The sequence below is a fragment of the Nyctereutes procyonoides genome, unplaced genomic scaffold, assembly GCF_905146905.1.
Source record: "Nyctereutes procyonoides isolate TBG_1078 unplaced genomic scaffold, NYPRO_anot_genome, whole genome shotgun sequence".
NCBI classification, from domain to species: Eukaryota; Metazoa; Chordata; class Mammalia; order Carnivora; family Canidae; genus Nyctereutes; species Nyctereutes procyonoides.
Window position 1 is genome coordinate 19,308,250 of NW_026575043.1, and position 13,213 is coordinate 19,321,462.

At 43.3% G+C, this 13,213-nt stretch overlaps 1 protein-coding gene across 1 annotated transcript; it reads left to right on the forward strand.

Annotated features, from left to right (window-relative positions):
- The first annotated feature begins 12,018 nt into the window (after positions 1-12,018).
- LOC129508054 (ras-related protein Rab-13-like) lies at positions 12,019-12,701 on the forward strand. Its single transcript, XM_055322952.1, has one exon. It carries the CDS (start codon positions 12,027-12,029, stop codon positions 12,636-12,638), a length of 612 nt encoding a protein of 203 aa, XP_055178927.1. The 5' UTR covers positions 12,019-12,026; the 3' UTR covers positions 12,639-12,701.
- Positions 12,702-13,213: the final 512 nt, after the last annotated feature.

The following is a 13,213-nucleotide window of genomic DNA, read 5'->3' on the forward strand; positions in this document are numbered from 1 at the left end:
CAAATGGCTGTGTTAAAGGAAGTTGGAAGCCAGAAAAGGTCTGGATAAAAATCTGTTGTTTTAGCTCAGGGGCAACTGTGTGGTTAGTGCTGCAAAGATGGCGGCGCGTGTCAACTTTGAAAGCAACTGGCTCCCTCAGATTTTATTATCATCCTAAACAGTATCACTCCAAAAAATGCAGCATTTTTTACTTGTACTATTGCTCGATGCCTTTCATCCGGTCTCATTTTTCCCTTACACAGTTCTGGTACGCACGCCATCCTCAATTAATCCCTACGGCAACACCATGAGGCACTTCTAACACAGGAACGTGCTGTCCCATGAGGTTTTAGTGACTTGTCCCAGGTCACACAGAAGCAGAGCTGGGGCTGAAATACTGGACTCTTGCATTCAAGGCCTGTGTAACCATTCCACTCCCCCAACCCCCTATCTGAAGGTCCTCACATGGAACGATTCTGTGGTTATTTCCTCTTTTACCTGGTGTGACCTTGGGCGAGCTACTGCACGTCGAAGGCCAGGCAGTCTGGGGTGCGAGGGACACGAAAGTTCTTTCCAGATCTAGACTCTGAAGCTCTCTGATGTCACCTCTTCAGGCAGTGTCTGCCCTGCAGCTCTTGCTCTTGCCACTCCTTTGGGTGGCCCTGCCTCTCTGCTGCATGGGAAGTAACGTGAGGACAAGAGTGGAGTCTGGGACGCCTCCTGCCTCTCGTTGCAGCCTCCAGCCCTCCCGGTGGAAGCCCCTCCTTACTGCGGGGCCCTGAAGAATATGCTTCTTTTCTGTTGTTAATTTTGAAGGCAAGATGCTTATTATTTATTAGTCACTCCGAGACAGTCTATTTAGAGCTGTTCCGGCCTATTTGGCAAACACACTTTAGTGATATGTACATATTGTGGTGTTTGACCCTGTAAACAAGACTTTATTATTACCCGCAGATGCTCACACCGCCGTGTAAAAAAGTGAGATTAGTGTCTTACATCCTCCCCCCACTGTGGTTCGTGCTAACTAGCAATCTGTGTTAGCCGTTTTCAGACTGCTCTCACGGGGAGGAAGAAAAAGTGCCTCTTATGCTATTTGTGAATGGAAAGCGGCAGACCGTTGGAGGAAAGGTAGATGGTTAAGGTTTTTGCACTTTTTCCATTTTCAGATGTGTGGAACCCCTGTGGAGATCCTCGCTGGGCACAGGAGTGGGAGTAACCAAACTCTGGTGTGCTGGATCTGATTTTCCGCAAACCTGTAATACTGCCGGACCTTGGTTTCAGCGTGAGGAGTCCAGACAGCCTTGTGTGGACTGTGGCCGTGGAAAACCATCTGCTGAGACGGGCAAATCCAGAGTCTACTAAATACCAGCAATTGTCCCGCCGAGAACAGTGCTGTGCTCTGTGGGGTTGGGTGATGCGAGTCCAGGAAATTATAGGCTGCCCAGTTACCAGGCCTTCTACAAAGATTATGGGGTGACTTACTGATCTTTAGGTGGGTCAGGGGTTTTGAGGGAAGGTTAGATTTAAAGCATGTAGTTAGAGTTAAAAAGACAGACTGGGCCTGGAATCTGAGAGAGAGAGAGAGAGAGAGAGAGAGAGAGAGAGAGAGAGGAGGAAAGTCCAGGCAGAAAGAGACTTGGGCTCTTGTTCTCATTCTGACACAGCCAGTGTCTGGGGTTAGGGGTTGGGGAGTGGGGGGTCTGTCCAGCTGCCGGGCAGCCCCTCTGTTGCGCAGAGCAGGAAACCACAGCTCATCAACCACATTTCTTGCTCAAATTTCTCCCGCTGATGGGAGTCACAGCCACGTGTTCCAATGTCCAGAGCAGGACACCTTCTATTACTCGAAATCATTTGATTTCAGTGATTATCTCTTTCAAATTTTCCCTACCCCTTTGGCAGCTTTCTTGGTGCTTGAGGACATTTGATATTTAACGAAAGAGGCATATCGAGGGGTCACCGCAAAAAGAGTGAAAACCAGAGAGGGAGTTCGGTTTGGGCTGTGTTAGTGTGAAGGTTCTTACAGCCTGAATTGTGTCCTCCAACATTCGTACGCTGAGTTCTTAACCTCTGGCACTTCAGAATGTAACCTCATGTGGAAATAGGGTCATGGCAGATGGGATTGCTTCTAATGACGTCATACTGGAGTGGGGGGTGGCCTTCACTCAGCATCACTGGTGTCCTGAAAGAAGAGAAAGCAAACAGAGACACAGACACACAGACACGGACACAGGGAGAATGTCATGTGACGAGGAAGGCAGAGATCACTGGCAAACCACCAGGAGCTTGGAGAGAAGCCTGGGACAGATGCTCCCTCCCAGTCCTCAGAAGGAAATAACCCTGCTGACACCTCAGTTTTGGGCCTCTGGCCTCCAGAACTGTGAGGAAATACATTTCTGTTGTTGAAGCCCGCTAGTCTATGGCGCTTTGTTACGGCAGCTGTAGCTGACTGATACACGTCACCCCCTTTGAGCTCCTCTCAGGTGACCCCTCACTGGCATCTACCATTGGCCTGTGCCAGTTTTGTTCTCCCAAAACACATGCTTAATGTTCTCTAAGGTATTTTTTTAGTACTGAAAAGAGCGAGGTAATAGGGGAAAATGTTGAGGAAAAAGTAAACAATCAATTTTAAGACCTTTGGTTAGATGTTTTGTTGTTGGTGGTAGTTTGGTGTTTTTTTGTTTTGTTTTGTTTTGTTTTTGGACACAAAATGAAAAAAAAAAACACTTTCTGAAGTAACTGGTTGGGCAGTTTTTCTCAGGGACTTTATTGGCATTCTACTGTTGAGCCTCCTAACCTGGGAGCGTTTATCCCTCAATCTGGTCCCGGAGTTTATATTGTTGGTGAGTTTTGAGTCAACTGCTACCTAACAGAGAATGTGCTCCTTTTCCTTGGCCTAAATATTACCCACACTTCCTAACCATGTCAGAGGGCTGCCCTGAGGACTGGAGCCCTTTGTTCTGTGGAGTGGTTGCTAGAAAGTCCCACTTCTTGTTGTGGGGCCCTTTGAAGTCTGCTCTCCTGCTTATGTCTTTGGTCCCTCAGAAGCCGTGTCACAGAGACTGTCAAGCTGTTCCCTCTGCAGCCACATCCTCACCGGGCTGGACTGACGTGTGACCCTCACACTTGTAAGGGCTTTCCTTAGCTTTGGAGAGCCTGAAACTAAATGGCCCAGGACTGTCCTGGTTGCTTTGTGAGAATGAAACCCTTAGAGGAATGATATGTAAGCCTGTGTGTGAAGAGGGGTGTACATGGTGCGCCTGGGTGGCTCAGTCGGTTAAGTGCCTGCCTTTGGCTCAGGTCATGATCTTAGGGTCTTGGAATAGAGTCATATCAGGCTCCCTGCTCAGTGGGGAGCATGGTTCTCCCTCTGCCTCTCCACCTGCTCCTGTGCACACGCATGCTCTCTCTCTCCCTCTCTCTCAAATAAATAAATAAAATCTTAAAAAAGAGAGAGAGAGAGGGGATCCCTGGGTGGCTCAGTGGTTTGGCACCTGCCTTTGGTCCAGCGTGGAATCCTGGAGTCCCGGGATCGAGTCCCGCGTCGGGCTCCCAGCATGGAGCCTGCTTATCCCTCTGCCTGTGTCTCTGCCTCTCTCTCTCTCTCTCTCTCTCTCTATGTCTATCATAAAAAAAAAAGAGAAAGAGAGAGAGAGAGCAAGAGCGATGTGTACCTTTCTGGTAACCAGGGTGCCTACGCTCCTAGGGTTGCTTCATGAGCGTGAAGTCAGAGCAGAGGGAGCTGGTACCCCTAGAGAAAGGCTCAGGACCACTCCTGCCCCACAGAGCCACTGAGTCCTTGTACTCTGCACAGACCACCCTGCACCTGTCACCAGTGTTCTTTAGACAGATTCACAGACACTTGATTAGGTTAAAGCTTTCCTTTAGATTAACTATGTAGTTAAGTTCTAAGAAATTGTTGTTTTCGGGAGGATCAAAAACAGCCCAGTATTGACACATTCATATAGTTCAACCTAATAGGTTCTTCAACTTTTAAATTTAATTCTACACAAGTTGCAAAAATAGTGGCCTCATGTACCTATCGTCCAGCTTCCCCCAGGGGTGGCGTTTTAGATAATATAGTTCACTCTCAAAACCAGGAAATTGATATTGGCGCCATACAATTGACTGGTTTATAGGCCACCCTTGAATTTTACCAACCTAATAGCTCTTGGGGGCTAGTCCTACTTATTTCCATGGTAACACATTTAAAAATCTCATAGGCTCTGCTTACTTTATAGGTGATAGGGTTTTCACTTTACTTTTATGTTTTTGCAAATATCACATCCTCAAGACAGAAATTCAGAGGCACCTGGGTGGCTCAGTGGTTGAGCGTCTGCCTTTGGCTCAGGGTGTGATCCTGCAGTCCTGGGATCTAGCGCTTGCATCGGGCTCCCTGCAAGGAGCCTGCCTCCCCCTCTGCCTATGTCTCTGTCTTTCTCTGTGTCTCTCATGAATAAATAAATAAAATCTTAAAAAGAAATAGAAATTCAAACGAGAAAATTGTGTAAAGTTGTGTAGGGTGTGAAAGCTTCCTCTCTCACACAGGAGTACTTACTGTAGAAGTTTGACGTGAATCTCTCTTTACCTTTTTTGTGTGTATGAATACGTATCCATATATATGCTAAATTTATATACACCCATAATGTGTGACTTCTTTAAAAGTCACATTTTACAAACCATTTTTTCTCACTAATACGTCATCAACAGCATTCTATGGCCACAACACATCTTCATTTATTGTCATTTCACTGAGTGAAAGATAGTTTATCTGCCCCATTTGGTACCCTCCCCACCCTCAGCCATCTCCTTCAGTCCAGGCCACCTGCCGTAGATGACACTGTCTTCCCTGAATACCCTGCCTCCTTGTCATTCCATTTTCCCAAAATAATTCCATCTTTTTTCACCAGGGGCTCAATTTCCGGTGTGACTCCAAGACCCTCCCAACTGGCTGGCTCCTCTGTACTCACCCTGCACACCCTCCACATCATGGTGAGCCACGTGGACTGACTAATCTGCGACCCTCTCAACCTGCCACACTTACCACTTGTCATTTCTTACTTGCCAGATGCGTGTTTCTCCCAGGACTGTTAATTTGGGGAACATTTATATAATCTTTATGGACGTCTGCTTTCTTATCTGTAAAGGAGGAGGCTGGATCGCCTACAAGGCTATGTGGTCTAGGGCAGGGGTGGGCAACCTTTCTTTGTAAAAGACTGGGTAGTAAATATTTTAGACTTTGGGGACCATAGAGTTTCTGTCATAACCCCTTAACTCTACTGTCGTAGCACAAAAGTGGCCATTGACAGACAACATGTAAATAAACAGGTGTGGTTATGTTTCAGTAACACTTTATTTATGGACACTGAAAATTGAATTTCACATTGTTTTTTTTTTTCATGTCACAGATATTTATTATTATTATTTTTTAGGCGTTTAAAAATATAAAAACCATTCTTGACTCACAGTACAAAAATAAAGACAGCCGGCTGAATTTGGCCCACGGGCTGGGCTAGTGGAAAGAGACAGCTTTGGGGTCAGACAGATAAGAACTGGAGTTGCTTTTGTCACCGGCTAGCTTTGTGAACTGGTCAGGTTATACAAGCCTCTTAAACTTCAGACCTTGTAGAGTTGTGAAAATTAGAGATAACTTATGTAAAGTTACCGACGTGCAGAGGGCACTCAGTATGTGTTAGCCCATTTGTCTTTCCCTTAAGGATCTTTCCAAGACTGGAATTCACTAACCCAGAGAGCAAAGTCCATTTCCGCCATGAAGCCTTTCAGCCTGGCTTCGGCATACTCTCTGCCCTAACTGCAAATGTGCGTATGTGTGCATAGAGTTTTACGCTTACATATGGGTTCCATGCCTCTCCAGGACAACAGGGAGAATATTACCTCTCACCATGTCTATCTATGAGAGGTCCTGAATTTTATTTCATTTTATTTTATTTTTTTGAGGTCCTGAATTTTAGATTGTAGGTGAAATGTCTCAATTTAGTAATTCCTTAGTCTTTCAGAATTCTATGGTTCTATTTATATATTCTGTAAAAGACATTTCAGTAACTCAAAAGTCCTGTGATCTCCAAGTGCCCTGGCACAAAAGTCCAGGGTGTTTCCAGGCTTCTGGACTCACTCATGTCCCTTCCAGGTCACATGCTTTGACATTTCAACCTGTTCTAGAATTCAAAGTGATTTATGTGGATTATTTCTTTCTTTTTTTAAAATTTTTATTTATTTACGATAGTCACACACAGAGAGAGAGAGAGGCAGAGACACAGGCAGAGGGAGAAGCAGGCTCCATGCACTGGGAGCCCGACGTGGGATTCGATCCCGGGTCTCCAGGATCACGCCCTGGGCCAAAGGCAGGCGCTAAACTGCTGCGCCACCCAGGGATCCCACGTGGATTATTTCATTTGACACCCATGACCAGTTTTATCAGTATCTTTCTTTTCTTTTAAGGATTTTATTTATTTATTTGACAGAACAAGAGAGAGAGCACAAGAAGGGGGAGCAGCAGGCAGAGGGAGAAGCGGACTCCCCATTGAGCAGGGAGCCTGACGTGGGGCTCCATCCCATGACCCTGAGTTCACGACCTGAGCCCAAGGTAGATGCTTAACCAACTGAGCCACCCAGGTGCCCTATTAGGATCTTTGTATACAAGAACCCAGGCTCAGAAAGGTTGAGGTGATGGCCAACATCCCACAGTTGTGGGGTGGGGGGTGGTTGGATGTATGCCCCTGGACTCTGGGTCTGGTGCTCTGTTTGTTGCACAGCCAACTTCTAACATTGCTTCTAAATCTTCTCTCTTTTTTTTTTTCATTGCTTCTAAATCTTACATTTGGTCCACTCTGCTCCTTGATCAGGTATTCATTGAAACTGCAGTCTATAGCTTTTTCATGTTCTGTGAGAGATCAATCCTAAACAACTTTTTGCAATGCAGTTGGTCAGTTGGCATTCAATAAATATTGATCCCTTTGCTCAGACACTCCAGACATTTCAGTAGTTATTGCCATCAGTTGGCCTGCTGTAAGCATTTGCCGTGTTCTTCCACGAGCCCACGGATGCTACGGAGGCTACACACGGATGGCTGTGTCTGTCGAGAGTTTCTCAAGTTGGGGGTACTTTTTTTGTTCTTTTGTTTTAAGTTTTTAGTTAGGTTCCAGTTAGTTAATATTAACAGTGTACTGTTAGTTTCAGGTGTACAAGATTGTGATTCGGCACTTCCATACATCACCCGGCGTTCATCATGACAAGTGCACTCCTAACCCAATTTGTGAGTAGTTCTAAGAGCAGGAGCATCTGGGGTCACCTGGTCACATGGGTGGCTCAGTCGGTTAAGTGTTCAACTCCTGGTTTCAGCTCAGGTCATGATCTCAGGGTCATGAGATCGAGCCCTGTGTTGGGCTCTGCGCTCAGCTGGGAGTCTGCCTGAAATTCTTTCTCTCTCTCTCCCACTACCTTCTCCCTTTCCAAAATAAATAAATAAATCTTAAAAAAAAAAAAAAAGGTAAAAGGCAGGAGACTCTGGCATTAGCCTGACTCAGGCCTAGATCTCACTGCCGGTTCTAGTCAGGCGTCAGGTTATCTAACCTCTGCATGTCTGGTCTCCTCGTCTGCAGAGTGGAGAAACTAGTATCTACATCATAATGAGGTTAGAATGCACTGGTCTATCAACAGGGCTGAAAATCAGTAGCTGGTGTCAATAATAAGCGATGAACACACAAGCCAGGTTACGCTGCGGAAAAAGCGTTCTGGAGCTCAATGGCTTACGAGGTTGTCTCCACATATTTACATGCTATGTCCATCGCGAGTGAGCTATGGCTCTGCTTCACGGCGTCCTGCCTTGGGATTCAGGCTGACAGAGAAGCTTCTATCTGGAACACTGGAGCAGAGGGAAAAGAGAGCTTGGCAAAGCCCAAACTGGCTCTTAGAGCTGGACGTGACATACATTACTTGTCATCTTCCATTGGCCAAATCAGGTCGCATGGCCAAGCCCAACATGATTAGGAAGAGAAACTCTTACTCTCCCCTAAGCAGACGCAGTGAGTATTTTTGAGCTCTATTACAGTTTGCCACAATACATATGCAAAACAACCTTCGGAAGTGCTAGAAAGTGTGGTACAGAAAAGACACGTAGATGTTGAATAAACATGAATGTGGAGTGTGCTTTCAGGCTTAATTGCTTCCAGCATAAACGATTCTTTCAGAATTTTCTGAGAAAGGCTTGTCATTGTCACTCTCTTGTCAGGTTTATATAAAACCAAAGATTACAGTACATACACTCCCAACAGCTGTCAAATACACAGAGTTCTATGAAAGCCAAGCTTCTGCTTATCTTCTTGAAGGCTTTCAGAGGCAAACACTGATCAAAGCAAATAGCTCCTTTTTGTCAGCCACTCTAGGCTTTTAAAATGAATTTGGAGAAATTAATGGCAATGTATGGAGACTCGTTAATTTAAACACACACACACACACACACACACACGCGCCATACACTATTGTCAATCCTTTGGATCCTGTATCAGTCAGGGTCCTTTAATTATAAACAACAGGATCCATTCAGGGGGTGGGGGAATCTGGTAACGCCAATTAGGTAGTTGTAGTTCAGAGAATTTCCAAGAGAGTTTTGCACTTAGAAACGATGGCTGAATTACATTGATTACATTGCTGGGCTGTTCCAGTAGAAAATTGACTGTGGCCAACATTGGGCTTGAGGCACTGTTACTAGAACCCCTGCCAAGTTGCCCATGAAAGCCAGATGCCTCCCTTCTCATGTGCTCTGCCCTCTTGCCAGAGAGAATCCTGGGTGATGTCCTTCTCTTTTTAAATTTTAGTTTTTTAAACCATCGTTTCCAAATCAAAATCTCATGCATACACCACCTTCACCAAGTGATTGAATTTTGCATCCCGATACTGAAAAAGTTTATTACAGCATGTGATGCGTTATGACATATGACATCATCTATGAAATATCCTTTTATTGGGATGCACATAATGTCTGATTATCTTTATTTCTGTGGTGAAAGCAGCTATCAGTAGTTATTGCCCAGATCCATCAATTCACTGGGGGGTGCAAAGTGGTGGTTTTTTTTTTTCTAATTTTACTATTTCTCTAAAAATTCTTTTGTTGAAATAATTTAATAAAGATATGCTCTTCCTCTTATCTACTTCTGCATTACTCCATTGTTCTCATTAAAATAGAAAGGCAGGATAAATGTTTGATTTTTTTCTTTCCCTTTTTAAAATAGTTTTCAAGACCATACATGGATTCTTATTACTCTATCATTCTCTAAAGGTGACTAATTAGTTATAAAATGTATATAATATCATGAATTCATAGATCGAAATATGTTTGATTAAAACCTGAGCACTAGGCTATTTCAAATCAATTGCAGATATCATTTTCAAAGCTTAAGTTGTTCCATCTTTTGCTTAGTGGAGGCCTCTTCGGTTTGGTTCATGAGTCCTTTTGACGTGACCCTGGTGGTCTTTAATAGTTTCCTTATTGTCTGACATGACAGGCTCATTTTGTGCATTTTGTGCCTCAGACCAGAATCGGTCATTTCTATAAGAAACCTTGGTTTCTTTTAGTGCGAAATGACATTTCAAGACCACAATCTGGTCACTAATAGTGTCTGTTGCTACTGGATTGGCCATTATTTCTAGGTTTCTTCAGTGGACAAAGCTAGCATATATGTGTGTGTATATATATATATATATACCTATATATATATAATTATGTAATATTATATGTGTTTTTAAGACAAAATAGAAGATAGGGTACCTCAGGAGTTTATTTATAACTGGTACTTCCCATTCACATTTATGACTAGGCTTTTCTTAAACTTAACATTTTGTATGTTTAATCTGTAGGTCCTTTCTTTCATACTGATTATCTTAATTCCCAAATACAGAGTATAATATAATCAGAATATCTTAAAATTACCCATTTATTTTATCTCATGTAAAGTCTCAGACTAACAATACTACTACTACCACCACAAGTGGAATTATGAACACTCAGACATCTTTCTCAAAGGTTCTCGTTCCCTCCATTTAAACAGTTGTGCTATACTTTCTACTTGACCTGAACATATAATTGTCAAATACTTTACTCTCTTCCCTTTAAGGCTTACTTAGTGTTAGTTCTAAGACTGTTGGATGCTCTTCACCAATCCTTATGTCAATGTCTCTGGTCATTTTGTTTGTCTGAAGCTTGATCTCTAGCAGATTCTTCAGAAAGGGCTTTGGATGGTAATGATATTCTTTGATTTCTTGCATGTTAACATTTTGTGCTCTTTATACTTTAAAGCTAGTTTTAAATACATTAATTATTGCATTATTAATACATTATTTTATTTTCTTCTGGCATAAAGTTTTATTGTCAGAAAGTCTGATGTAAAGTTAACCTCCGTATCATAAAGATCATCACCTGTTCATCTTCAGTAATTTTTTCCTAGAATATATTTTAGTGTCGGTCATTCTGGGGTGGTATTTTTAGCTACTTTGTGTGCTCTTTTAATATGTAGTTTCAATTACTTTTTCCTTTTTCTTGAATAGTTTTTTTCTTAAAGATTTTATTTATTTATTCATGAAAGACACAAAGAGAGAGGCAGAGACTCAGGCAGAGGGTGAAGCAGGCTCCCTAAGAGGAGCCCAATGTGGAATTTGATCCCAGGACCTTGGGATCATGACCTGAGCCTAAGGCAGACGCCCAACCACTGAGCAACCCAGGTGCCCCTTGAATAGTTTTTGAAATAAAGTTTTTAGTGTTTGTTTGTTCTGGTCCTTTGCTTTGGTTTTCTTCTTCAGCAGCTCCTATTATCCTGTGTCAGCTCTTCTTTCCTTGTTTCCATATTTGCTGATCTCTTTCATATCCTCTTTATTTTTCTCAATTTCTTTTTAAATTAATTAACTAATTAATTAATTTTTAGGGAGAGAGAGCAGGGGGTGGGGGGAGAGAGCAAATCCCCAAGCAGATTTCCTGCTGAATGTAGATCCTGATGTGGGGCTTGATCCCAGGACCCTGAGATCATGACCTAGGCCAAAACCAAGAATCAGGCACTCAATTGTGCCACTTAGGTGCCCCTTTTCCTATTTTATTTTAAAATTTCCTTCTAAAACATTTTTCTATTTCTCTTAAGGCATTAGGTATTGTATTTATTCGTTCCAATTTTCTCTTCATTTCCAAGTTTTGAAATGATGTTTTCTTTTTTATACAGTATTTCCAGAGTTCTAGCATCTTATTTCTGAGTTTTTCTTAGTTTTGATTTATGTTGTTCTTTCGTGGCTTGTATCCTTAAAAAATTTCTTTTAGTTTTTTTTTTTTTTTTTTTTTTATAGGAGGTTACAGGTTTTACACAAGTCCTTCTGGTGGGTTTTCACGATTTATAGAGATTTTTAAATAGCTTTTTTAAATCTATTTTTTTCTTATAATAACTTCACATGGGATTTCATCTTGGTATTTGTGTGTTGTTCATTTAAAAAATCAATTCTCCTGAACCTTTAGAACCAGGCATGATTGACAGTGTTGTTTCTAATTTTTATCTTCTGTTTTTTTTGTGTAATGTTCCTGACTCTGTTCTTCTCCCTCACTTTTAACTGGGTTTTCTCTTTCCTTTGTCTCTATCCACTCAGTTTTGATTCCCTTTCCAGAAGCTTCTCCTCTGTGTGGAGGCCTGTCCTGAAAGGGAGCCTCACCTTAACAGTTCCAGGAATTCACAGAGGCTTGACTTCTCCAGACCCAGTAGTTCTTACTGAAAAACTCTTGTATTTACTCACTATTGGATTAGGCAAAGCCCTTCTGGCTTCAGCTGCTGTTCTCAAGTTGTCCCACTGAGCTCTCCTTTACATACCTGTTGGGTTATTTGGTAACTTTCCTACTCTCAATTCCAGCAGACACCTTTTTCTTCACTCTGCATTCTCTTAAACAGGTTTTGAGAACATGTAGACTGCGTGACAGTTGATGATCTTGTATTTCGCAGTTTGAGGAGGAAATGTTGTCATCTAGTTTTGTTTAAATGTTGTCCATGGCGCCCCCAGTGTCCGCCATGGCCAAAGCCTACGACCACCTCTTCAAGTTGCTGCTCATCGGGGACTCGGGCGTGGGCAAGACCTGTCTCATCATTCGCTTCGCCGAGGACAGCTTCAACAACACCTACATCTCCACCATTGGAATTGACTTCAAGATCCGCACTGTGGATGTAGAGGGGAAGAAGATCAAGTTGCAGGCCTGGGACACAGCTGGCCAGGAGCTATTCAAGACAATAACTACTGCATATTACCATGGAGCCATGGGCATTATCCTCGTATATGACATCACAAATGAGAAATCCTTTGAGAATATCCAGAACTGGATGAAAAGCATCAAAGAGAATGCCTCAGCTGGGGTGGAGCGCCTGCTTCTAGGGAACAAGTGTGACATGGAGGCCAAGAGAAAGGTGCAGAAGGAGCAGGCCATCAAGCTGGCTCGGGAGCATGGAATCCGATTCTTTGAGACAAGTGCCAAATCCAGCACGAATGTGGATGAGGCTTTCAGTTCCCTGGCCCGGGACATCCTGCTCAAGTCAGGAGGCCGGAGATTGGGAAACAGCCATAAGCCCCCCGGCACTGACCTGAAACCCTGTGATAAGAAGAACACCAGCAAGTGCTCCCTCTGCTGAGGACCCTAGGCCCAGAGGCTGAACCTCAGGGAGGCAGGGCTATGGGTGGGCAGGGGAGAAACAGCAGGTGGGGCGAGGGGAAGGGGTCTAGAGGAGATAGATGGTGGAAGAGTAGGGAGCAAATGTAAAAGAAAACAGGAAGGGGAGAGGAGAGAAGACAGGACAGGGAAGGAGAGGCAAGGAGGAGAGAGAAGCAAGCGAGCAGAAAGAGGTGAGGGGGTAGGAAGAAGGGGAGGAGGAAACCACTAGCCCTGGGTGTCAGCCTTTCCCGGGACTTGAGGGCAGACACAAATGTAAATAAAAAGTTGACTTGTTGTTAGTGAAAAAAAAAAAAATGTTGTCCATGGCAATTTGGTTTTGCTATCTAGTTGGTTAATCTTTTTATATGAGAATTCAGAGAAATTAAAAAACTATGCCCCTGCCTCCATCTTTCCAGAATTCTCTCTATATGTATTCCTTCTTGGAACTTTTCTTAACATACCTGAAAAAAATTCTCATGCCAGTGTATGTGATTGGTTGAGATTAAGTCACATGTCTTTGCCCTAGTTACAGAGGAAGCTGGAAAAATAGTTTCT

What these genes read in the sequence shown, in the direction of transcription:
- LOC129508054 (XM_055322952.1), top strand. Translation starts at nt 12,027, where the DNA reads ATGGCCAAAGCCTACGACCACCTCTTCAAGTTGCTGCTCATCGGGGAC.